Genomic DNA, 27,343 nt, shown 5'->3' on the forward strand with positions numbered 1-27,343 from the left:
AGAGAGAGAGAGAGAGAGAGAGAGAGAGAGAGAGAGAGAGAGAGAGAGACGAGACACAATATCGTCGGCCTAATCGTGTCGCATATATATACTGCAGAGATATGCGTCGTTGTGGCTCGTGATGGATAGTCGGCCTCAGGCTACCTGCAGACAACGCAGCTCCGGGATTATGTAGCTTATGTACAGCCTATCCGCCGATAATTCGACGCCAAGATTAAGCTTGACCGTACATACGCCCTGCACGCTTGGCCATCCTTTGTTTTTCCCTTATTTTGCTTTCAGAATTTCTCACAGTACACGTGTATGTCCCTATTTGAATCTATCGGCGGTGTGGCTACGAAACTTTTCTTCGGTCTTAGCGTGAACTTTCGATAAAACACGAATGAGTACAAACTAACACGTGATTTATTACCTTGATTACTTTTTACCATACTATGAATGTATCTCATTAATCAATAGTGAATATTGTCATAAACGTAATACTACATTTTGCTCTAGAAATTCGAGCTTCCAATGTGACGGTTCAATATCATGAAAATCATGCACGTCCCGCGTAAATTCAATATTCAGAGAACACAATGACATCGCATCTTTGTATAATATTTGTTCTGTAATATTTGATATAATACGTTTATTCGCGATTTAAATAAAAAAAAAAAAAAAAACAGAAAGAATAGAAACATTAACGGACACATGATATGCTTTTAAATGAACTTACTTAAATGGTATGAATATGCAATCAGTGAATGGATAATGTATATACATTTCAAATTCAACGTGTATTCAGCACGAAATAATTAGTGAAAGGCCGTTGGTAGCAGAGACTCAAAAGCCTTGGAGATAATTGGAAACGCAAATATGTTTTGCTCCCGTATTTTCACGTATAATATCGTACATGGAGGTTCTACTGAAAATACGAGTTTTATTGTGACGAAGTATAACTGCATAATCTGGAAAACGAAAAAATTTATCGCGACGTAAATCATTCTCAGAACGATAAGTGCTGATTGTTTCACTTACGCATGGATTTCAATTCTGTGTCTACATTTCACAGTGTATTTGAGCATTGACGATGCATAAAAAATGTCAAACTACTTTATATGATACTTACCGGATTTCACATGCAGAATGAAGTAATGAAGAAGGAAATCCTCGCGAATGCGGAAGTGAAAACGAAAAAACTCGATGCGGACAATATTCGTCGAAAAAATGTAAACTGATAAAAAACAAAAGACTGGCCGGGCGTGCGTGCCGTATGAAAAAAAGCCTTTGAAATGCATGAGATATTTGAAAAATAACTGAGAGTAAAAAAAGTTTATGAGCTCGAATATTGAAAATTCAATTTGTTGTTCTGTCGGATTCAACGTCGGAGTCTCTCTTGTCGCGTGTCGCGTTACAAAAATTGCAGAATAAAAGAGCTGTAGCCGCGGTTTGGTGTTTGGTCTGGACTCGCTATTTCTCTCTCTGAAATTCGACTTAATTATGATTATTGATTATGTCGTCTGTAACTTGATGATCGAATTAGTCGCTAATTTACTTTGATTATTCTGAACACACGTAACTACTTTTTATCTTTGAGTTTTCAACTAAACATTATTCTATTTGCTTTGGTTTGACTAGTTGCTAGTGAGTATAACGATAGCAGTCGCGCAGCACCCCGACGAAAACTCACCATGGTTATTCTGCAAACAGACCGAATCGGAATAAAAGGAAAAAAAGAGATAGAAAAGAAACGAAATCGTGCGATTCGACACGCTTTGCGGCTTGAAAATCTGTGTAGAGAGCCAAAAATGCAGGCAGGCAGGCAGGCAGGCGCGTTTTATGGATGGTCGGTGAACACGCGAGAGAACCGCGGTGCGGCGACGTCTCTAGGTCAACGCGTTTGTCACTGTGTTACGGGCTGTGTGCGTGCACTACTCCACTACTCTTTTTTTTTTACCCCACGCCGGGCGCTGACAATTTTTTTTCGCGCGATTCATCGGTTCAAGCTACTCCGCCGATGCTCATACTATGTATAGACGTAGTGTATGTTGTAGATTTTCGAAAAATCGTAGATTCGCGTTATTGAAAGATAAGCTATTTTTTTTAGGGGCTCGAGTTTGAATTTATGATAGGGTTTATAGGATGATTTGTGTGAGAATGATTAATTTCCAGTATTAAGCGGAAATGAAAAATTGACAGACTCAACTTTTTTTTTTCCCAATAAAAGATCTATTAAACGTATTTGTTACTATTGTAAAATGTCATTCATAGCATTAGATGATTGGAATATTCGAATAAAAATTAGTTGTTAATTTACATAGTTTTCCTCATTTGTCATTTATCAACGTACACAATTAAAGTCTCATTGTTAAAAAATCCAAGAACCCCTGGAAAATACTTAAGACCAGCAAACACAATAAATCGTCTAGCCTCGACGAAAAAGGTAGGAGACAGCAGCTACGATTTTTAAATTCATCGTGGTTGGCGAGCGCCTTGCGGCATAACTGCCGCCGCAAGTAAAAGAAATGGGTCGTCGCTCGCTTCGGTGGCGTTTATTAGAAAATTCCTGGAGGACGCTGCCGGCCGCGGATAATGAGCGTCGCCGGAGAAATTTTTACGACTTCGTTAAAAGGAGAAACATCGTTACACCGTTAGAAGTAAAAAGAGAGAGAGAGAGAGAGAGAAAAGAGTACGTCGTAAAAGTCACCCCGCATCTACATCTATCTGCCATTCGTTGATCCATAAACTTTTTAAAATGACGAAATACCTTTACTTCGCATTTTATCAGTGATAAAAGAGCCGAACGGGACGTTATTAGATTGTAAATTTCTGAGTTATTGGCTTTTGCCGTCTCCGATATTCGAGGCTCTCATGCTAGTACCACTATATCAAATTTTCACCTTTCGCCTGCTACTGCCATCGATTTTTTTTCTTTCGAGGTGCGCCTGTATAGCATTGAAAAAAAAACTTATTATTTCATCCTTTTAGGAAAAGAGTGGGTAGAATTTTTTTTGCTAACTTGTAAAAAAAACTGTTTTCTTTTTTTGACACAATGTCAAAATGAATATTTCGACGGTTTTCACTGCCGGAAGCTGTTTCGAAAAAAAGTGTAGAATATCGGCTTTTTAAAAACAGTACCAAAAATGCATTCAAAATGTCAATCATAAATATAAAAAAAAGTGAATTTCAACTCTATAAATTCGAAAAAAAAGCATTGGCAAAGAACTGAATTACAAAAAAATCAAGCTTTTATTATCGTTATATGCGACACGAGAGAGTCATAGAATGTAAAATTTCCTTGGCAGAGTCCGAAAACACCCACACACGCACATATAGACGTATTCTCATGGGACATTCCTGACGTAATAATCAAATGTGCTGTATGACCCTCCCCAATAAAGTAGACAACGTCGAGCGTAAAAAAAGGACGTTCTAATTATACACGACATTTAAAGTTGTCCAAATAATATCAGGTTCTCATAGTCGACGAAATGGACTAATCTTTTGAATTAACATGCTCGGTGGAAATAAAGATTGACCGAAACAAAAAGCGAGAAAAACAACATTAATTTATTGTCAACGTTCCTCGATCAACCTTGATTAACATTTAATTTTTCCGAATTTTCGTCGGCAGCATTTGATCGATCAATCACCAGTAAAAGCCGACATGATTAGAAAATAATAAATAGCGAGTGTGCGCGCGACTGGTCACCGGTATTAATTCATCATGCCGAATAATAAATAGCGCTAATGGCTAATCGATACGAAACACATTCAGAGTCCATTACCGGTACGCGTGAGCGTTGGCGTAAGAAAAAAAAAATAAATGACAAGGTCGATTGCGGTGATATGAAAATTATTTCGAGATAAAATTTTGCTCGCTCGTTGCTCGATCATCGATAAAATGTGCCGCTCATAGCGATAGATTTGGAAGAGAGACTGTGGTTTTTTCCCGAACGCTGTGTTTCTTGAATGCTTACGGCATTACAGCACCACGGATAAACTCTCGTGCATCCAAATAAAATCCTCGGTTAATCTGCATGGGGTATTTTGACATTGAATCTGTCCGCCTTTTCAATTATATTTTTTGGTGTTATTCCAAGTTTATTGACAATCAATCTAACATATTTTGAGACAATAAGTAAATGTTATTGATATATATGTGCACATGAAATAAGCAGAATACTCCAGTGACTGATCTGTCTTTCTTACAAAGTGTACATGTTACGATTGGGTTTTGATTTATTTATGCATTTATTAGTTTATTTTTTTGAGCCTGATTTTGGTGGATGTCATGAGAAATTCGCTAATATGTTTATTGGAGTGTTTCTAAAGTCTGATAATGTATTTTATCTAAAAGTTTTTACTTTCTTATTTTACTGTCGTAACCTGATTTCATTTGAGATGAACCATGTGGCCAGTACGATATTACATAGGACTTTCGATTTAAATCTTTCTAAGATTTCAATATTCAAGTTCGAAGCAGCACCCCATAATTGATTGCCATAGGTCCAGACTGATTTCAATACAACTTTATCAAGCAGTAATTTGTATTTCAATTGATCGCTTTGCGAAATATATTTATCATTGAGTTTCATTGGTGGGTAGGTATCTTTTCGAAGTGTGAACGTCGGGCGAATTGATTTTCTTTCATTAGTTTTTCGTTTTTTATGTACATTTTATAACCTATTTTTTTTAAATCGTTCGTTTTCAATCATGGCTACTTTTTGTTTGTTATCGTGAAATAAGAATCCACTTTAAATGCAATTAGACATATAGTTTGGTGAAACTGTTTGCAGGCCAATTCAAGATGAGGGGTGGACGAGAAATGTAGGCGTAATATATTGAAAAATAAGGGCCGCAAATACGGATCAGCAGCATCTCGTAAGAGAACGACGAAGAAGCCGGAGGCATCCAGCCTCGTCCCTTCCAACGTGACCTCGACGCTGCAGCTGCTGTCGTCACCGCGGCGAGCTTCTTCGTCTCCTCGATTGCCCTCGAACGATCAGCCTACCCTCAGCTTGCAAAACTGTAAGTCGCTCTATTCCTTCATTCGAATTTTAACGAGATCGCGGATTCTTTCTCTCGGCAGCAGTCGTTGTGTTGCTCGTCGTGCGTGAAACGATCGCTGGTTACATTTAAAATATCGTTAAGCAACTGCATACAATTTACTTTTCCACATCGGCGTATTATTTTAGCTGGAATTGCTTCAATTGACTTCTGATTCGTCGGGCTGCATTCCGTTCGATTTTTTCCCCCAAAATGATATATTTCAAAGAATTAAAAACGAATTAATTCTTAAGTCACGGCGACATTTTTACGCTCAGCTTGCTCTGCTACGATACCAAGAAAGCGTCAACATCTAGCCATTATATTTTCGTTATACGCTTTTCCATAATAATCCGTCTTCTACATCTTTTTCCTCTGCTAAATAAAAAAGAAAATCCTGTCGACGAAACGGCAAACAACGCGAGGTGGAAAAAAAAGAGCGCGCGACGGCTTGGCATTGTTGTGCCTGCACGTGGTCGAATAGCGTTATCTCTTTCATTCGTTCCTTCCTTCCTATCTTACCGCGTGTGCGCAACGTGAAGTATGACGGCGAGGGAAGAAACTTAATTAGCTACACCTGCACGATTTGCGCGTACGAACTTTGCAATCTGCCGCTTTAATTGTTTTTTTTCTCTTCGTCGGGATCTTGAGTTTGAGATTGTTTTTTTTAGTACGAGAATACGGGCAGCGTTACGAAAATATTATAAGATTCAATATTATCTTTATCATAGTTATCTTTGGAAGCCCGGAGCTCGTTTGATTCAAACAATTTATTGCGACTCGAACAGTGAAAATCGTTCTCGTTGAATGTGATATATTTCATAAAGATTTGGGCGAATGCTGATTGGGAAATTGTTCGTCGTTCACACGTCAGCGAACAATTATCGGTCGAACGTCGAATGCTTAATTAGGAATCGACTCGCTTTGACGCATTCGCTAAGCGGTGCGCGTTAATTAATTAAGCAAGTCCGGAAAGTATTCCTTTGTGAGAAAATGATTTTCCATTAAAAATCACGGCATCGAAGAGGAATGAGATATGAATACACGATGCACAATGAACGTAATTCAATTGCAACGGCCGTAATATATCGCGATGTGGGGTAAAAGTTCTGAACCGTCCGTTTGCGCAACTCGGCTAACCCTCCACTTTGGCGAGATAATAATTTAATTTCGAGAAAAATTGCCTCCACCGCGAGGTTTCGCTTTATTCATGCGCGAGAGTCTATCGTGGAAAATGATTGCTGCAATATCATAAAAAAAGAAAAAGAAAAAATAGTGGTCGGCGTCATAAAACCTTCTGGAAATGTGATACCAGGCGAAAGCGCGCTGGGACACGAGAGAAAGAAGAAAAGCACGCACGCGAGAGAGAGAGAGAGAGGGAAGCGCATGAATATTAACGCAGTGATGCACGTGGCGGTTTCGCTACGCGCAATTTACGAGGCATATATGCCCAGGGGAGGCTCCGGCAAGATGCGCGCCGAACTTCACTGTATTTGCATTTTTTATGGCCCCTCATTTACCCAACTAATTGTCGAGAGATCGACGTCGTCGCTGGAAATTGCTATAACGTTTCCAAGTACCTGCAATTTCACCTGTTTAGCTTAACTATTCGCGTTTACGCGTTTGATTCTGCGGCTCGTTCGCGTTCTTTGTTGATTGAAATTCATCGAGCGCGTATTGTTTTGTCGATCGCATCCGAAAGCCATTTCAAATGATGACAAATGGTTAAATTAAACATCGCTTCACTCGGCTAAAATAAACACTGTTTTCATCGGCAATAAGCCACCAAGCACGTAGAAAAAGCGAGTACACTCGCACATATTTTTCTCTTCCATCGCTATACGGTAAATATTCTACATCGCGTCGGCCTTGGCAAATAAAATAAAGCTCGCGCGTACGTGTTGTTCTCACTTTTTTCGCTCTTGCCAATCACCGCGCTCTGTGCCGCGCGCGCGCAAACGCAAAAAAAGAAAGGTGCATTCCCTCATTCGGAATTGCTTTTTAATAAGTGTTTTTTTTCCGCCCCACGATGTTGGATTTGCGTTTCGACATTTTTTCAGCTGGAATATTGGAGCAACGTTCATCTCTCTCTCTCTCTCTCTCTCTCTCTCTCTCTCTCTCTCTCTCTCTCTCTCTCTCTCTCTCTCTCTCTCTTTGCGCAAGCTCGCTTTGATTTGAATAAATCCATTTATTATTTTAATTTTCGTTACTGGTTTTATAAGGAAACAATATTGTACGACGAAACGCATTTTTATAGGTACAACTCCACCCGAATGCGCTTACCGTCTGACTATAATCGAATTCCATTGCCGAAGGTAACGCGCATTTGGCACGTTTGTCGTTCAAAGTATAGAGTCGAGAACAAAACCAATCAAGCCACATAGAAACTGCGCATAATCAACAGTGAACTCGTGACCGCGTATCGATCAAAGGCCGCGACGTAGTAAAATTTCGAGTAACTCATTAAACACAAGGCTTGCATTCACGTTTATACAAGCGTCTTGGTCTCCCTTGCTCGCTCGTCAGCTGTTGCAGCTTTAGCAAACAGTCGCGCGAGCTAGTCGACAGCGCGGCGGTGCAAATAATTTAACCCCAGCATCCTGTGTGTGCGTGTGCGTGTGTGTGTTTGCGTGTGTTTGCTCGCGCGGAAGTTGACGTGCCGCGTTGCATACGCGCCTCACGGCGATTGACATACGTACACACACACGCGAGCACGCGATTGTCCATTGACTGCGAGTGCGTCGTTTACGAGGCTGCACTTTCTTGCACTGTGTTTCAAGGGATGTTGTTTAGAAGCGCTTGTTACGATCCAACTAGGATTACATTGTGTTTCTTTCAAATTACACTGCTCGTCTGCGTCTCGCGGTATTTCTTGTTTATAGAGTAAACACCTGAAAATTTTGCCCTAATAAAAATATTTTGCGACTCGAATTTTTTGTATTTTTCGAGTTCATTACAATCTTTCACGTAATTCAACACTGCTCGGTGAACGACCAAGAAAAATTCACGTATACACTAATATATACATATATAACACTAATATATATATATATAAACTGTTTGTTCTTTTTTAACGACAAAATGCAGTACGTAGTTTTCCATATTTTTACATTGTCTGGGCAATGTGCCTCTGCTTCATACTCTCTCATCCATTGTATTCTTCACTCTTTTTTCATTCTCTATATACATCTCTCTCTCTCTCTCTCTCTCTCTCTCTCTCTCTCTCTCTCTCTCTCTCTCTCTATTCATCATTCATACGCGTGCTAAAATAGAAGTTTAATTGAAAAACTTTTTCAACTCGTTTCCCGTGGATTCTCGTATGATTTTTTTCATTCATCATTCTGATGCTGAGGAATTAGCTTATACGAGTATCCTACTTTCATTTGGATAGGTAAAAAAAGTTTCGATTCTCTCCAGCAATAGCTGTGATAATAGTGCTACAAGTTTTCAAAATACAAGCTCAACAAAAATAACAATTCATAAAAAATGTTTATTTAAATCTATTGTTTCATATACTGGAGTGCAGCCTCAGTGTTGTAATTTTTGAATTTCTAACAAATCAATATTAACTTCACTGTAACAAATTTTTATAAAATTAAGTGATGTAAGTAATAAAAAAGACTATAAAAATCTCATTTTGAATAGTATTTGTTTATCATTTAAAGCAAATTAAGCAATTTATTGGCTTCTTTCAGTAATGATTTACTCTATTTACGTAAAAAATGTTTGACTCCGAATAACCACTCAATCTGAATAATAATCTCTACTCAATTTCAAGTAAAAAAATATCACCTTGTATAATTTGGTACAGTAACAATAACAAAGTCGGTCGGTGCGCGCAAGCACGAGAAATAGCATTTGGAATCCAATATAATCATCGAGCTTGTAAAAGTTGAAGAAAAAATAAGGTTTTTGAAAAGTCTCACGTAGCTCTGGCCGTGCAATTGAGAAAGCGAGAAAAACTTTTCAATACAGCTTCATCGTCCTCTGGCTCAGTATTCCGTCGACGTCGTCGTCGTCGTCGTCGTCGCAAACTGATAAAAAAGAAACACGCACAGAATCAATTTTTCGCCAAGCGATCGACCGAACCAAAACTTTTCTACTCTGAAACTCACAGGGACGACTTATTTTCATTCTCTCGCGCACACACACGCGCACACAGCCAGCAGCTTTGGTGGAGTCATTTTCTCTCGTCGTCGTCGCCGGCTGCTGCTGCTATAAAGAAAACGAGCTCGAGCAATATATTGCCTCTCCTGGGGTGGGATCTAATAAATTCGTTAATAAATTCACGACAAACCAAAGCGAGCCGCCACACAATTCTCGTGCTTACGTTTTTATTGGCCTACCTTGAAGCCTTTAAACTTCTTTTTCCTCTCTCTCTCTTTCTCTCTCTCTCTCTCTCTCTCTCTCTCTCTCTCTCTCTCTCTCTCTCTCTCTCTCTCCCTGTCTTTGTGAACGAGATACGGTTTTGTAAGATGGAAATTGGTTAATTAGCCGTTTAATTTGAGCACCGCTTGCGAAAAATTTTAGTCTTCTGACAAGGCTAATTCTTGCTTTAATTAATAATGCCTTTTTAGAGGTTGGATAAATGAAACCACCCTTTACTGCTCTTCCTTGGAAATTTCGATCGAAGAAAGTATTCGTTATGCCATAGTTCAAATATGATCTCACATTAAAAACTGCTGTGTTTTTAGATATATCAATTTAAAAAGAAATACGGGTTTGGAATGTCAAATAATCAAGGAAAGAATATGAAAAGCCGAAACTAATTCAATCCTTACTGTTATAAATCTTTTTCTGCTGTAGAATATTTTACTTGGTGTTTTTTCAATAAATAGTTCTATCGAAAATCATTTTTCTTAAATATCGTTTTGTAAAACTTAAACTCGTTGGTAAAACATTTGAAGAAATTTGATGAATATGTATTACAAAGAACGTGCACTAGAAAAACAATGTCCTCGAGCGTCCAAACGTTAGATAAAAATTGTCGAAACTTTGCTTTTTGGAGAATAAAAATTTCACTGAACATGTCCACGTATTGTTGTCGTCAAATTTTTGAACTATTTTTGTATAAAATATACGTAACTCTCAAACTGGAAAATAATATATACATTAGATATGACAAACCCCTGTAATCATTCATACCTGTCCGCCAGATATTCATTTTACCAATATAAAAAAATCTCATACGTGGCCAAGGTCGTAAACACGAAAAAGTGAAAGATGGAAGGAGGAAAAGTCTCGGAGAAACACACGAAAAGTAATGGATTGAGTGTTGCAGTATATCGAGCATTGGAATAATAAGGCGAGGGACGGAAACGATGTGGAAAATACGGACGAGGGTGAGAGAAGGAAAGAAAGAACGAGGACTTTGTACTCTCCGTGACAACCCGCGGTGCCAATTATACGCGCAAAAAACAGAAGAGCGACAAAGATGTGCGCATCAGGACTAACAATAAGAAGAACAAATTCGATATGCAAACCGACGACATTAATATTGCAGAGCGGATGAGCCAAGTTTCTTTTCGCTCGATGCAAATTTACCTGCTGGCGAATCGATTTTTCAGATTGCATGATGTAATTGTAACTTGATGGAATTACTCGTGTGTGTCAATTGAGCGCCAACAATGGCCTCTTTGCTCTGCGCTCCTTTCAAGCTGCAATGGAGTAAAAAAGTAAAAAAGTCGTCAACGCGGTGAATGTGCGCGATATTGCATTCGTTTTGTTCGGCTAACGGGTTTTCTGGTCATGCCACTCCATTTATTCAACTTTCCAATATTGCATTTCTTAACTAATTTTCAATTATTATCATATTAAACAAAATTAAGTTTGATTTGAATCACAGCGAAAGAAGTTGACTTTTTAATTATAGCTATACGAAAAACCATCAAATCAAATCAAATCAAATCAAATCATTCGTTGCGCTCGTACGCGTCCAACCAATTTATCACAAAAAAAATATACTCCGACCCAAGAGAGCAGAAACTTTCTCGCTCGCACGATCCCAGGCCAAATTTCAAAATCAATATATCCAGGCATGAAAAGAGAGAGAGAGAGAGAGAGAGAGAGAGAGAAAAGGAAAATTTCCCCAAAGGCTCGCGAGGGAGAACCTTAGGCGCGAACGCGAGGAAAAAATACAAGAGAATCCTTGCTCGACGGGGGGTATACAAGACAAACAGGAGAGTGAATCTCCGGGAAGGAAGGAAGAAAGCAAAGCCCTACTCTCTCTCTCTCTCTCTCTCCGAAGAGAGCGAGCTCGTATAAATACGCGTTAGCTGTATCGATCACGTGTCCCTTTTTTTTCTCGCGAGCGCACGTGTCTGCCCACTTTTTTTTCTTCTTTCTTCGTACTCTCCCTCTTGGATTCAATCGGCGCCGAGTTTCGCCCGCGAATAATTGAGTGAGCAACATTTCGCTCACGAATGGAAATGGCCATGTTACACGTACTTCTTTCTTACATAACGACGCGTGGATTACGTATGCCGCAACTGTTTTTATTTCTTTCTTTATCGTTATTATCGAGTTGTGTTCTGTATAACTGATTAATTGAAGAATGGGCAGCGGTACAACATTACCTGGACTCGTCGCGAGATTCATAGAAATTATTATTGACTTTCGGTATCGTATCAACCTATCAACCTTCCTGTACTTGTTGAATGTGGGTTTAATGCAAGGCATAATGACAATATTTCTGAAGATACTTAATACTTTACGTTTATTTTGAATGGATTTTAATTTTGTGACATACCACCAAAAACTTGTTCTTTTTCACTTTCGCTATCTTAGCACCAAAGTCATCCATAAGAAGAGGACTTTTGGCAGTAATCGGTCAAAAATGAACGTATGTTCGAGACGCGTAAAGTAGGTAAATGAAAAAGCAGTGAAAGAGAAAAGCTACACGTGAACAGACGAACGAGTGGAAAAGAAAGAAGAAAAAGGAAAAGAAGCGTTAATGCCTAGCGAGACGTTTAATCCTGCTTCATCAGCGCGGAAAACGCGTTTGTATTGTGACACGTACACCGGTGATGTTAATTACTGTCGGGTGCATGGACAGCTGTGTAGGAAACGCCGTGGCTTCGAGCTCTCGACTTCGTGTTCTGTCAGCAAAACTTGGCTTGTTTAATGCTTCTCGCTGTTACACTTCTCTCTCTCTCTCTCTCGCTCTCCAAGTTTATGATCATGCGCTATATATAGTTGATGCTAATTTGTTTTTTACTGCAATTTCGATACTAACGATGTTGATAGATTTTTTTATTTTAAGAAAGAGCTCTCTACTAAGATATTCCAATTTTCAGTTCAACGTATTTTTAAATGCACAATTTGAAGATCTATGTATAGGGCTTTAAAATTTAAACTGTTCAAAGACTGTTTTTCTTTGATAAGGCAAATCTCCAAAAAGTTATATAAAATTTTTCATCAGAATTGATCTCAAACTGGAATAAACCATAAACTGTCGAAAAAGATCATTCCTCACTGATACGTTTTAGATTACGTTCCCATTTTACGGCCTATCTTAATTTGAAATGAAACTTACTCTATCGAGTGAGATAAGACTTCGAACAACTTAGTCAATGCGCATACGCACGGAATATTTTGAATGTAAAATTGATGAGATTGTATAACTGATTTACAATAATAACAACTGAGTTGACAATATTAATACACTTAGTGACTGCAGCTAATAATAAGATCAGAACAAATCAGCAATAACGAGAAAAGTCTTATATGCGTATTTATTTCGAAAGGCAGTGCAATAGTGATTCAATTAACGAAGTGCCCGGCCGCGTGAGAAAAGGGTGCATTATACTTCCGGATACAAACGCAGTGTGCGCGAGGAATCCAATCGAGACGAAATAAAGAGAGAGAGAAAGAGAGAGAGAAGAGACGCAACGACTAAAACAACGTTCGCTTTGATTCGTGCACCTGGCGAATTGAAAGAGAATCGAGAGAGAGAAAAAAGTGAGAGAGAGAGAGAGAGAGAGAGAGAGAGAGAGACAAGAATTTCTGGCACACGTCTTTTTATTTTGTCCTATCGACAGACACGCGGCGAAATTGAATCGTTTGATAGTCTTGTTTGCGAATGAGAATATAGAAGGAGAGGAAATAATATACGGATTGCGCCATTTTTCTCCCCCTCGGCATAAACGGAAGGCTCCCGTTGGTCATCGCCACTCTTTGATGTTCAGTCGTACGACCATTTGTCCAAGAGACATTCTCTACATTTTATCAGCACTCCGGGGTTGAGCGATCTATTATATTATGAATAATGATGAGCGGTTACATTTGCGCGCGCGGCACTCTTGAGAAAGCTCGTAGCCGCACGATTTCAAAATGTTTGTTCGCAATTCACGAGCGCCACGTCGCCGACTAAGATTCGACAGCTCTCTGTCACTGATTAATCGATTCCCGCGCGATAGCCAGTTTTCACTTTGATCCAAATCCGAGTCTCGCCTGAATCTTCATCTCTCACAGCGTTATGTTTGGATTTGCAGGCTGCTAAACAAAGATGCGGCGTCATCATTATCAGCAGCAGCACGATGAGAAGCTCAACAGACAGCAGCAACAGAAAAAGAAGAAGCACGAGGATCAGTCGAGTGGGTGGCGAGGAGGAGAAGGAGAAGGAGGAGATGGAGGTGGTGGTGGTGGTGGTGGTGGTCGTGGTGGTACAAGGCGGCGTATCTCGACAACAGCAGCAACGACTTGGCTGGTCCTCGTGGCACTCGGCTTTGGTAGCCTTGACCTACACGGGGCGTACGGCTCACCTTCTCACCGCGGCAGACATCACGCGGCCTCGGATCTTAGCCTGCAACAGCATCAGCAGGATCAATCGATCGAGCAGGAGCCGCTGCCGCAACCTCAACGACTCGCCGCAGCGGCCCAGTCAACTCCCCAGCCGCTGCCACAGCCGCAACATCAAACCCAGGACGATGACCCGCTCGTCGTCTTGACGAAGAAGGGGTTCGTCAAGGGCACTACCCTCACTGCTAGGACCGGCAAGAAGGTTGATGCTTGGCTCGGTATACCTTATGCGCAAAAGCCTATTGGTTAGTTACGATCTTACCTAATCCTAAATGATTATCATACTTTGAGACATTTTTCTACGAATCTTTACTGAACTTTTCTTAATTGCTCGAAAGTTTGCTACGGAATTATCAAGCAAGGTTACGACGGTCAGTCTACGAAAATTCCATTTGATGTTTATTCTAATTCCTGGAAAGAAAAAAGTTCATTGTTTGAACATAACGAAAGATTTGAAATACAGATTTGACACGGTAAGAAGCGTCGCCTCGAAGTAAACCTTTTTGCAAGCGAAAGAACTGAACGCGGCAAAAACCACTAGTACAACGTACAAAATGTAAAAGCGAGCGGAAATTTCCCATCGCAACAGACTTGTCAAAAAAATTGTTGGACCTGACGAAATTCTTCTTAGCAGTGCACGAACTAACGTAAAAATTGATCGCCTCGCATGAGCTTTTATACTCTCGACTTCTTTTTTTCATTGACCGGTAAAAAAAAAAGTACGAAAATAAAGAAACTTTTCAGATCTTTTTATCATTCTTCATTATTCTTCAAAGAAAGAAAAAAAAGGAAAAGTTGGCAAAACTCCCGAGTAAGTTTGAGAAATCTGACGCGTTAACGCATCGCGTGAAAACGTTTTTTTCTTTTAATAAAAAAATATAAAAAAACATGATAAAAAAAAGAACGATAAGCTTGCTTGAAAAAAAATATAATCCGGCATTTAGTAATATCCTTGTACGCGAGAGAAATTTCGGCTGCTCAAGTTTTCAATGGCGTCGTTCTCCATGCATGTAACGAGAAATAAAACGAGATTTACTATCACGGCTGTCTAAATGACTTTAACCTAGATACCCGCGCTCTCGCTGTCTCTAATTAAATAATACCGCGAAAAACAAAGTTACGTCTGCGGTAGCTTTTTTCGCTTTCGTTTCTTCGCTGTGAATCCGAAATTCCTTGCGTTTTCGTCGGTGAAGTCTCCGTAATACAAACCTCACGATTAATTGACAGGGTACGTAATTTGCGCTAATAGCTGGGAATCGATCGCAACGTCATTGATACGAAACAAAGGATGTAACGACTGAATAGTCTTGTATTAGCATAGGTGGATTGGACCGAAAAGAAACGTTGTTTTCCACAGGTGACCTGAGGTTCAGGCATCCGCGGCCGGCGGAAAAGTGGGAAGGCATACTGAACACGACCACGCCACCGAACAGCTGCGTTCAGATAGTGGACACGGTGTTCGGTGACTTCGAGGGCGCTCAAATTTGGAATCCAAACACTCAGCTGAGCGAGGACTGCCTTTACATTAACGTGGTCGTGCCGAAGCCAAGGCCTACCAACGCTGCCGTGATGTTGTGGATATTTGGCGGTTGAGTATAACAATCGTTCGTTGCAAGCATTACTTTCGACAAATCCAAATGAAAAATAATGGTCCAAAAACAAAAAACACACACACACACGCGCACACAAAAAATAGGCGGCTTTTACTCGGGCACGGCGACACTAGACGTGTACGATCACAAGACACTGGTGTCGGAGGAGAACGTGATAATGGTGTCGATGCAGTACCGCGTGGCGAGCCTGGGCTTCCTCTACTTCGGCACCCCCGACGTCCCCGGCAACTCCGGTATGTTCGATCAGGTGATGGCGCTGCAGTGGGTGCACGACAATATCGCCGCCTTCGGCGGCAGCCCCGACAACGTGACGCTGTTCGGCGAGAGCGCCGGCGCCGTCTCGGTGTCGATGCTGCTGCTCTCGCCGCTCTCCAGGTGACTGCTCGCGCTCGGCTCCGCGTCGGCTGGCACTCGCTACTTTACTCACGTAATCGCTGAGCGTCGCTCTGTGCCTGGCCCGCAGGAACCTGTTCAGCCAGGCGATAATGCAGTCGGGCTCGGCGACGGCGCCCTGGGCGGTCATATCGCGAGAGGAGTCGATAATGCGCGGTCTACGGCTCGCCGAGGCGGTCGGCTGCCCGCACGACGCCAGCAATCTGCGCGGCGTGATCGATTGCCTAATAGCCGTCGACCCGAAAGTCCTGGTGGAGGGCGAGTGGGGCACACTCGGCATCTGCGAGTTCCCCTTCGTGCCGGTCATCGACGGCGCATTCCTCGACGAGACGCCGCAAAAGTCCATGCTCACCGAGTCCTTCAAGAAGGCCAACATCCTCATGGGCTCCAACACCGAGGAGGGCTTTTACTTTATCATCTATTATCTGACCGAACTCTTCAGGATCGACGGCACGGAGGACGTGAAAGTGTCGCGGGATGAATTTATACGGGCCGTCAGCGAGCTCAACCCCTACGTCAGTCCCGTCGGCCGGCACGCCATCATCTACGAGTACACGGACTGGCTGCGACCCGACGACCCGGACGCCAACAGGAACGCGCTCGACAAGATCGTCGGCGACTATCACTTCACGTGCAACGTCAACGAGTTCGCGACGAGGTACGCCGAGACCGGCAACAAGGTCTACATGTACTACTACAAGCACAGGTACGTGGCGCGCGGCACACGGCGAGCGATGCCTCGACTAACCCGACACCGCGACGACAGATCGCTGAACAATCCGTGGCCGAGGTGGACGGGAGTCATGCACGCCGACGAGATAAGCTACGTCTTCGGCGAGCCACTCAACCCGAGCAAGGGCTACACGCAAGAAGAGGTTCACTTGTCCAAGAGGATGATGAGATACTGGGCGAACTTCGCTAAAACTGGGTAAGTCCGATTTCCCCTAACGAGTTGCCCTCCGAATATCCAAGCTTTCGTTTCGCGTCTGCCCTCAGCGACCCGAACATGGGCGACGACGGCTCGTCGTGGACGGAGGTCAACTGGCCGATTCACACGGCGCAGAGGAAAGAGTACCTGACCCTGGACACTAACTCGACGGAAATAGGCTACGGTCCGCGCGCCAAGCAATGCGCATTCTGGAAGAAGTATCTGCCTCAGCTGCTCTCTGCCACTGGTAAGCCCGATGGCCCTTGCGCGGCGTCGCCCCCGGAAAGCAAAGAACCCGGCGAAAATCAAGAGCCGTCGAGAGCCTCCGAGGACCGAGGGGGGCAAGGAGAAACGTTCGCGCGCCGTTGATTTACCCAGGCTCGTGTCGCCTGCCCGTCGCCGGCATATGCACGAGTCTCGTCAAATGCCGCCCCTGTGTCTCGCTCGCGATGACACCTGTTGAATCGGAACGATGCGGCACATTCGAGTCTCAAAACACCGCGCACACTCGCTCATTTGCATTGTCTTGTAAGCTGCGGTCCAACTGCCTGCCTTCTGCCTGCCTTCTGCGGCGGGAGCCAGGTTTTGTTCGCTTTTCAATTAGGCGACCCGACCTGACCGGACCTCTACGTACCGTTCATTACGTTCGAGCGAGTGCTCCATTGTTTATCGAATATCGGCAGGACACGGACGAACGACCATCTCTGCACACGCGCAAGATAATTAACGAAGCAACCATCGTTCGGAGCACACGATCAATTCGTGTCGCTTCTCTCGCGTCAATTTTGCTTTTTAAAATCTCTCGCGTCTCTCGTACAACTTCGCGCTCGCTCTCCGAACGGAAAACCTAACCGTCAACTTCAACTTCAAAGACATTAGAAATAAATAAACTTCAAAGCGATACAGAGACCCCATTTTTCACTACCCTCGCTTGAACACGACACAAAAAACATATTTCCAGGGATGAGGGGAAATACCAGCCTCATCCTGCGCAAACTCAGACGTTACATGATTTATTCAATGTTCGTATCCGGCAGCTGTCGAGGCTTGCGCTGGGGTGAAAGAAAAACGAGAGGGGAAAAAAAATGAAAAATTCGCGTACGTGAACGAGTCACTGAATTATGGAGTACTATTTAGATTTCGCTTCAAATATTTGCACCAAGACTACGCTGACATACCTTCAATTCGATATTTGCCATCCGACAAATTAGCAGTCGGACAAAAAAATCTCGGATAATTACTGGTCTGCTGCTAACTGCTGCAATTACAGACCATTATGTACGATAAAAGCGTGCAGTAATGCACCCAAGGGTATATGTGTGCGAGATCCTCAAAGGGACGCCCAATGAAACTCTACTCTCGCCAACAACAGAATCATTTGTCCTCTATAATATAATCCTTAATTATATCCCTTGGACGGACTATTGAGCTTTATGAGTTTTACGTTAGCTTTTCGTCACAACTTTTCACTCGCGAATCGAACAAAAATACGTAGGAAAAAAATTAACATTACAATTGGCCTGAGTCTAATTAGTCAGTTTGTATACTGCTGAAATTGCAAATTAAGCCGCCCCGGGCGGCTGCAACTCTCCGACGGCCGGTTTGCGACTGACCGTTGTAACGTAATCAGATAGAAACGCTGAGTGAGACAGAGATCAGCTCTCTCAAATTAGCAGCCTCGTTTTGCGATAAGAGAGAGAGAGAGAGAGAGTGAGAGGGGAGGGAGCTCGTTTCCGTGATATCGACGGATAACGTGATGAGAGACGATTTGGTTTTGAACTCTTCGTCGGAGATAAAAATATGCGACGAAAGCGTATTTTTTGTGCTTACAAGATTAGTTCGATTTGTTATTACGATGAAAATTGATGTACGACAATGAAGAATAAAAAAAACCAACGAATACATTGAGATTCGCGTAACATACCTGTCGATAGAATTATCACGCCAGAGAGCGCCGAGTGAAGTGGAAGTGTAAAAAAAGGAGGGTGTCAAGGCGTCGTCGTCGACGAGTCGTTTCTCGCCGGCGGACATCGTTTTTCGCGTGCAGCGCTCGGAGAATTTCGAAAAAAAAAGAAAAGAAAAAGATTGTCCCTCTGCGCGCGACGCCGTCAACGTCACTGCGGCAATTTTTCAGCTGCATTGTCATATCTCACTCTCTTGGCTTGCGATTTTTTTGCCTCGGAAATTTTCCTCGTGAGGGACGCCCGTGGAATTGAATTTTTCGTAGCCCAGTCGATGCGCACTTACTTTTTCTTCGCGCCGTTGCACTTTATTAGTGCGATGTGAGCTACATTTGCCATACTACCTTCTTCCTTCCTTCTGTCCATTTTTTTTTTAATTAATTTTAAAATCACGTCGTTTACCGAATTTTCTTTCGAGCTTCGCTCTTTTCTTTTCTTTTTTTTTTGGTTTACCTCTTTGAAAATATAGGACGCTTGTAATACCAGCTTTTGATCCTGTGAAAGGAGTTTTGGCAGTTTGTCGGCTAGAAAATTCATTAATTTTTTCTCGACGTTGCGAAGTGGATGAATTTCGGATGAAAAAAAAGAACGGATGTGAACTACTTTCAGAATTTTTCCGTCAATTGGACATTCCGAATATAGCTTTTAAATTGTATTCACATTTCTGAATTTTGTTCATGCCTAAAAACGTGATGTATAGAAAATATTTGAAACATTTTTAAGATCAAAATTCGAAATGGTTCGATAACAATTCATTATTCACATTGTTATACCGTATTATTTAACCGTAATAAATATTATTTAACTGAAATTTCAATATGTTTATAAAATTAAGCAATTTCGTGTTCTGTTAAGGGATAAAATCACTCGAATACCAGAAAATTTATTAAAATTAAGTTCTGATTGATCTTGTAAAATGTTTTGGTGTGACTCTAAAACAAATGCAACTTAATTTTGATTTTTTTAAAGTAAACTTGCAGATTCATTCTGTTCAGAACGCACGTTGAAGAAAAAGATTTAATTTCAATCGGACACATAAGTAAAACTTTATTCTTAGATTACAATTTTTTTCAAGAATAAGATCAATCTGTAGCCGAATCAGGTTGAACAACGAATAAAAAAAATGCCTGAAGAGAGCGGATATAAAAAAAAGAAGGCAGAGAAGGCAGAGAAGAAAAGAACAACTTGCAACTGTTTCATTGCTACGAGATGAAACGTCACAAGCGCCACTCGGCCAACCGTCTGTGAAAGAATCGACGTTTGATTCTAACCACTCTGTTTCCTCGATTTTCAATTTTAATAATTAAATATTGGTGGTTAGTCCCCATAATTTAATTATTGTACTGATTTGACCATAGCAATCTCCTCTTTCTTTGCTCGGCAATGCTCGCGAGTATAATATTTGTATTTATATGACGGCCTTTTTATATTTATATCACATGCCTTTACAAACGTAAAGCTTAAATATAAATTTTATTGACAAATTAATAATGCGCAGCTTTGATTCCATAATACATTCAAATTATTGCAATTATTCATACAATTATAGTAGATAACAAATAACTGGATAATAATCAACAATAATTTAAACCAAAAAATAGTTCGTTTTAAGTTTACATACGGCTATATTTATGTATACCGCAAGTTCATGAATTACATAATAGACTACAAGTCGTAAACGAAAAACAAAAATCGTAAAAAAGCGTAATTACCCTGTAATGAAGTTTTACTACGGCACTCGTAATGCTATTCGGGTTAATCTAGCCTCTCCATTAACTGAATAGTACAACAAAGCCGGAATATACATCCAATTTCAAAAATAAAAGAAAAAGAATAAGCTTTTACATTCAAAGCATCCAGTAAAACAGAAAAAAAAGCACACTAATTTTCAAAAGAACCCCATCTCACAGATCTTCAAAAAAGTAGCCCGACAGTAATACAAAAGAAATACACACACACACACACACACGAAGTCAAATACAACAATGTACGTCAGCAATAGCACTGATCTCTTATCTGCCGTAGAAGAAAAAAACAAAAAAAAAAGAAGGAAAAATCTCGAGCAAAGTGATGAATGAAAAACGTTGGCTGCACTTTGAGGGGCCAGTGGCCTGCCTATAGCTGTATGCAGCTTTGCAGCAGCGGCTAAAAATAGCATTGCCCGCCAAGCCGCCTACCCACGCTTCTTCTTCTTCTTCTTCTTCTTCTACTGTTTTCCTTGCTCCTCCACGCGCGCAAAAGCATCCCTTCGACTTGCAAGAACACGAGGCACGTGTAACCTTAAAACACACTCCCACGTATACCAAACGGCCAACTGGGCTAATCCCTTACCATTTTCTCCTCTCAGACGATTTCTTTTTTAATATGTAATGCCAGTTGGCGCAAGTTTTTTAGGAAGTCATGTTATTAACCCTTATTAACCCTTTGTTGTTACGTAGGTGGGTGCAAAATCAATACGTTATTTTAGTGAAAGAATTGAAAAATGCTGCAAAATGTCACAACGTGGATATTTGAGAGAATTGATTTGCACTACGTTTTCTGGAATTGAGGGATAAAATTTTCAAGTCAAAGGATCTGCTCAAACCTCGACGTACAGATTGAAACTTTACGAAACGCGAGGAGAGAGAGAGAGAAAGAGAGAAAAAAGTGCCAGCTCGCTGGGCGACATTTAGAGAAACAGAGCGTACCATAATTCCATTGATATCAACTTGGATCAACGGAATACTTCGGGATTTCGTAAGCTCGATTTATAATCGAAATTCTGCAAGCTTTAGTCGCGATGTAAGCGAAGTCTCGATCGAAGCTTGCAAAACGTTCAACCCACATTCGATCGGAGTTAGTACGTCACAACTGTACTCAATCGAAGTATATCCGAATAAGTGGATGATCATTTAAAAATCGCAGTCACCAGTTATCGCTACGTCTACGTATATGTAGCAACGAAAATTTTTTCCAGGGACTAACTGGGTTATGACGTCGAGAGAGAGGGAGACTACGCGCAGACAATAGGCCTCCCGGATGCAACATCTCTGACGTCACTGCCTCCCACTCAGGCAGGAATGCAGGTTCTGTGCTTCCAGTTCTCTCTCTCTCTCTCTCTCGCTCTCTCTCGGCTTCGAGCAATGACGAGCTTGTTTTCCTTCCTGAGCTGGCAAATGTGTGTTATGTGCTTACTCGCAGCTACTGCAGATCATTTCCTTCTGTTCTTTTTGTCTATCGTATATGTGGGCTGTAGGCATTAATCGTCTCGAGCGATAATGCCGATCATTAGGATTTTTCCGAAATGAAGCGATGTTACATTTTCTTCCCGCAAATAATAATTAAGATCTTTTATTTCAATTTCTGCATTCGTTATTTAACGAAATTCACATCGAAGTATCTTGAAAAGTTTATTTCGATCTGTTTGCGAAAGAGCTTACAGGGGACTGAAGTAAACGAACGCCACGCAAAATCGCAAGAACGTTCAAAGAAATATCTTCTCGATAAACGACGTGAAATCTCGATGGATTGAAAGCTGCGAGAATTTCAAGAGTCACGCGCGTAAATGTGGACAATTATACGATTTAAGAGCGCGAACGTCCAAGTATTTGCGAGTTCCAGTATGCGAAAGTCGCGCTTCAAATGTGAGCATGAAAATTTTCATTCGATCTCAGATGGATCTGAACCTTCTGTTCAGTTCAATCGTTCAACTCGAAGGTTTAAAAATTCAGACGTTATATAAGTTAAACGTCCGAGATTCATTTTATCAGCGAAACAATTAAGTTTCTCGAATGACGCGACAACTCTTTGTCTGAAAAGAACAAATTTGGCCCATTCGAGTTTTCTTCCTTCTTTTTTTGACGTAAATGGAGAGCGCATAGGTACAGCCTCAAAAAAATGTCGAAAAAAATCCGTGCAAAATTACGTATCGTTGGGTTTGACTTGCATGCAAGAGCAATCGGACGTCGAGGAAGGTGTACGCGCGATGAAAGAGAAATGAGCAGCGCAAGGCAATTCGACCGCTCAATTTTTCAGTCTGTCGCATAGCAGTTTCCTTCTCTCTCTCTCTCTCTCCCTCTCTCTTTTGTCGAGAAGAAAAGCCTCGATAGAATTGGATATTTTGTTCGTTCTTTAGAATTATAACGAGTTTGGCTCTGCTGCGATACAATGAACCTCTTTCAAAAGCTTTTTTTCTTCTTGAAATAACGTAAAGAGATTTGAAACTCAAATGGAAAGTAAAGCGCATTTTATGTTTAAACAATCAAACATGTCTGGTACATACCACATTCCTTCGGTATATAACATGTGTGCTAAATGTAGGAATCCCTAAAAAGAAAAAAAAATGGTAAAGGGAGACACAGAGCAAAGTATAGACGCACATGCTGTCTGAAGAAAATCGTGGATTCTAGTGTGGCATTGAGGCCTAGGGAGCATTTGAATTTTCCGCGGTTTTCTCTCGTCATCCGCCTACTGTACACAAGACATGACTACGTCGGTCATTAGATAACACCTTTATTTGTTCCTTTTTTTACCTCGCTGATGACTTATTTCAGCAAGCTTTTCTTCTCATTTGACAGACAATTTTCGATACATCATTTTGCAATAGCGATGATATTCCGTTTTTCCACGAATTGATGCATATAACAGTATGTTGGTTGGTAAAGTAGGTCAATCGATTAATCTGATTATCAACAAGGATTAAGTATTTTTCAAATAAATACAATAAAATAGCATAAAGAGCACTCTGTCGTCTGTTATATATTCGAGTATTAAGGTTAATGTATCTTTCACAAGAAAAACTCCTAGCTAATAATGAATATCCAGCCACATGCATTTACGATGTATTTTCTCTGGCAAACAAAAGTTTTATCATCACGTTTCATTGCTCAAACTTCGTTGTAGTAAAAACAATCAATAAAATTCTCTTCCACTTTTACAATCTTACAGATAACTATCGTATCGTAAAAATAACGTTCGACATTCGAGAAAACCGCAGCATACCGACCAAATGACTGATCATTCTTGCAAGGATTAACGCGAACAATATATTTCTTACTTGCGTAAGCGAAATCCGACGTTACATTTGGTCAGTAATGGCTTAACTATTTGCGACGTTCAATAACGATGTTTGCGAAAATATGAAAATAATAGTAAATACTAAGTATAGATTTTGTCAATACACTTTTAAACGATTGAAATATTATAAACTATTTTCAAATATACAACAACTCTTGATAAATATTTATATCAAAGAATCCATTGATCAAGTAAACTATTTCGTAAAAAAAATTATTTTTTACTTTTCATAGAGCTCTCACTTTTATCTTTAAGCTTTCCTTCTCAACAAATTTTTTTATACTTGAAAATTAATTTGTTCGATCGAACTTACTAACTTACTTAGCAAGTTAATTATACGTAGTAGGAATCGAACGATAAAAAGAAAAGGATCATAATGCAAATGTAGAACAAGTTGAATTAAGAGCAATTAGAAAATTAATATACGAGACATTCTTACACTCTGACTGCTGTGGTAATTATATTCAGAATCAATCCTGCGAAGTGCGACGTAAAATTTGAATCATAAGTTAAAAATAATCGCAACTAATCACGTCGCAAAAGTAGAAGCTGTGAGAAGAGGAAAACGACGAAAATGAAAAGACAAGAAAGAAAAGAGGTTGGATCGGAGTGCATCATAATTTCAAAGCGTCGCGTCTAGATGCACTATTTATTCGTAAGCCCGCTGTTTTTCTGGAGCAGACAGTCCATCCGTCCCTTGCACTTGGCAATACGTCTTCCTTAGCACGTGTAGCTCACCGGTACTATCCAACATCGTGCATCGATCCCCACCAAACTCGTAATGCCTCCTTCTCTTTTTTTCTCCTCTTTTTCTTTACCCATTTTAACTTTTGTCTTTTGATCTTATGCCTCTGATGATGCTTTCCTTTGGCTAATGCTTGGAGATGAAGACAAGAAATCTGATTCAGTGGAACATTATTTAAAAACGATTTTTCGTTAAATATTCATCAGCTATAAAATATTTCTTAAATTTACTGCGTTCTCAAAACAAACATGTCTTATGTCATTGACGACGGCATAACCAATGAACCATTTTAGCTTATTGAATTTGTAATTATATGGTAAATTTTATATTCGTATGAAAAACTATTTCATTTCAAAAGAATTTTCGTTGGTTAGTCTTCCTGTACATTAAATATTCGCCGAGTGAATACTTTAATGTTTATCGAATTTTCGATTAATCGAAAAACTATACTAACGCGCTCTACGAGTTAATTTAAAAAGACACCTCCTTATTTTTAAAAACAGATTTTTAAATTGAAAAATTTAATACACACACACACACACACACACACACACACACACACACACACACACACACACACACACACACACACACACACACACAATTACATACCAGTAAATACAATTATAGAAAAGTCCTCTACGACTACATCCACTTCATTATTTACTTCTGTTATCCAACAGTACTGGAATTAATCAGACAATTTAGTTAAAATAATTTGAAATAAATGCAAAAACAAATGAATAACTAACCTGCTACACACGCACACAAGCATCGTAATCTAAAACTCGTCTTATGCTTTAGCAGAAACAATACAGCAACGTAATTCAGACGAAGCCAATGTTTTTTTTCACGGCCGAGGGAAAGAAAAAGCAGATAAGTTGGTATTATTATCGACGGCCCGCATACACTCACGCGCGTGGCAAATGTAATAAGGAGTGACGTAATGGACGACGTGCCATAAATCGAAGACGAGGGCTGCGCGAATTATAAGAAAAACATATATGCGCTCTTGGAATCGGCCAAAGATCATTGTGCGACCTTTTATTATCTCGTCCCGAAGGGTCCTTTTTCTCTTCCTTCGTGCCTTATGTTCATATTGACAAAGAAACTTTATTGAATATCCAGCAATTTCTCGCATCTCTTCTGAACTTCGCGACGGGCAAGTATTGAACTGGATTATTGAAGCCGTACCCTTGCACATTTTTTGAATTATTTCAAGCTTCTATGATTATCTTCATCGAGCCATGTTCTTTTCCGCTCGCAAGTATTCTAAAGCTCTGAAATAACGCGAACGAATGAATAAATTATTCTTTTTTTTACAGCCAACACTAAACGACTTGCGCCGTAACAAAAGCAATAATAAAGAACTTGTACGCAAAAGCAAGCCTACACAGACGCACATAGCGGCACTGAAAGAAAAGGCAAGCGTCGCTTTATCGTGATTCCGGGTGGTTGTTTCGTGCGACACCTGCGCGCGCGTGTGTGTGTGTTGCGCTGTTTTATCGGCGAAGGTAGTGTAGCTTTAGCCGAGGCCAAACGCCCCGGATCTCGATAATTCACGACCGCTGCGGCAAACTGCAGACTCCCACCCCCTCCGCCGCTTTCACGCACGCAGCAGCAGCTGCTACTACTGCTATCTCTTTGAACTATGCGCCGGGACAATCGTAGACCTGCGCTACTTGCGCTTGCTTTGCCAGTTCTTTTCATTTCGCTGGCGTGAACGATTGAAGAGTTAGTTGTTTCCTTGCCACGACCGTTTCACAAATACAAGTCACGTCGGATTTCGCAATCGAACGAATTGCACTCAGTGGAAAATGAGCTTTATTGAGGTGACGCTTATTTGGAAAACTACTGCGTATGGGAAAATCGTAGCATGAAGTGCACACAGCGAAAATTCAGCAGCCAGAAAACAGGCTACCAAAGCATCAAAATCCAAAGCAGAGCGTGGCGTATAATTCACGCTGTCGTCACCGGCGTTAAACCGCGCTTTGCATAATAACAAGCCGCGCTCGTCGACAACTTTGGTCGAAAAGTCATAAGCCCGTCGACAGCGCGAGATCGCAATTGGTTATTAGCTAGGAAACACTTGTTTAGCCTTCGCGCGCGGTACATCTAACTTTTCGCGGGACGCGAGCGTGGACGTTAATGAAAGCCACAGCGAGCAGAGTGGAAAAGTTCGGCGGCTCGGAAGGAAAGGCAAACTGATGAATATTCAAAGCGGGGAGAGGATTTTCATAGCTCGTATCGGGGCCTTCGCCGACGAGCTCTTCTTTCCCGAGCGATGAGCGCAGAGCCGACGGCTAAAGATCGCAAATGGAAAGATCGCAAAAAGAGGGAATTCGCAAATGAATGGCTCGCAGGCGTAGACATTCGCGCGACCGAGAGAATACGAATGATTCTGTCCTCCCTTGTCGCTTTCATAACGCGCGCGCGAGAGCACCCTTGGAGGCTCGCTCGCTTAGATGCTATCGTCTATAGCTTTTGCCGTTTATCATGCTTCGACTGATTTATACAGAGCTTCACATTCAATTCACGATGGTCGGATTTCTTTTTTGTCAGACGCTGGGATCATCGGGATGGATAAAGAAAACTGTTTTCGGCTAAAGCTTTTCCTGAAAGGCCTGAAAGACTTTTTTAAATAAAACTTTTCCATTCCTGTTGCGTGATGCACTACTTCGATGGAAACCAATTGACCTTAATTAAAGATTGTAAGGAGCTAAATTATCAAAAGAATCACAAGGATTTACTTGTTTCGACCTATAAATCAACTGGATCAATTAATTCTGCTTAAGAACTTACCTATAAAAACTATCTA

The 27,343-nt window shown here is 40.9% G+C and overlaps 1 protein-coding gene across 1 annotated transcript in view; it reads left to right on the plus strand.

Annotated features, from left to right (window-relative positions):
* LOC131665635 (acetylcholinesterase-like) overlaps positions 1-27,343 on the plus strand; it is a 53,577-nt gene that overhangs the window by 21,690 nt on the left and 4,544 nt on the right. Inside the window, exons 2-8 of the mRNA XM_058937670.1 lie at positions 4,782-5,013; positions 13,524-14,075; positions 15,188-15,418; positions 15,527-15,818; positions 15,907-16,542; positions 16,603-16,764; positions 16,833-17,011. Of these exons, the coding sequence (XP_058793653.1) occupies positions 13,538-14,075; positions 15,188-15,418; positions 15,527-15,818; positions 15,907-16,542; positions 16,603-16,764; positions 16,833-17,011 (2,038 nt within the window). The 5' untranslated portion in view covers positions 4,782-5,013; positions 13,524-13,537. The remainder of the gene's footprint in view (positions 1-4,781; positions 5,014-13,523; positions 14,076-15,187; positions 15,419-15,526; positions 15,819-15,906; positions 16,543-16,602; positions 16,765-16,832; positions 17,012-27,343) is intronic.

The sequence above is a fragment of the Phymastichus coffea genome, unplaced genomic scaffold, assembly GCF_024137745.1.
Source record: "Phymastichus coffea isolate CEN01 unplaced genomic scaffold, Cenicafe_Pcof_1.1 PCOF00053, whole genome shotgun sequence".
In the NCBI taxonomy this organism is placed as follows: domain Eukaryota; kingdom Metazoa; phylum Arthropoda; class Insecta; order Hymenoptera; family Eulophidae; genus Phymastichus; species Phymastichus coffea.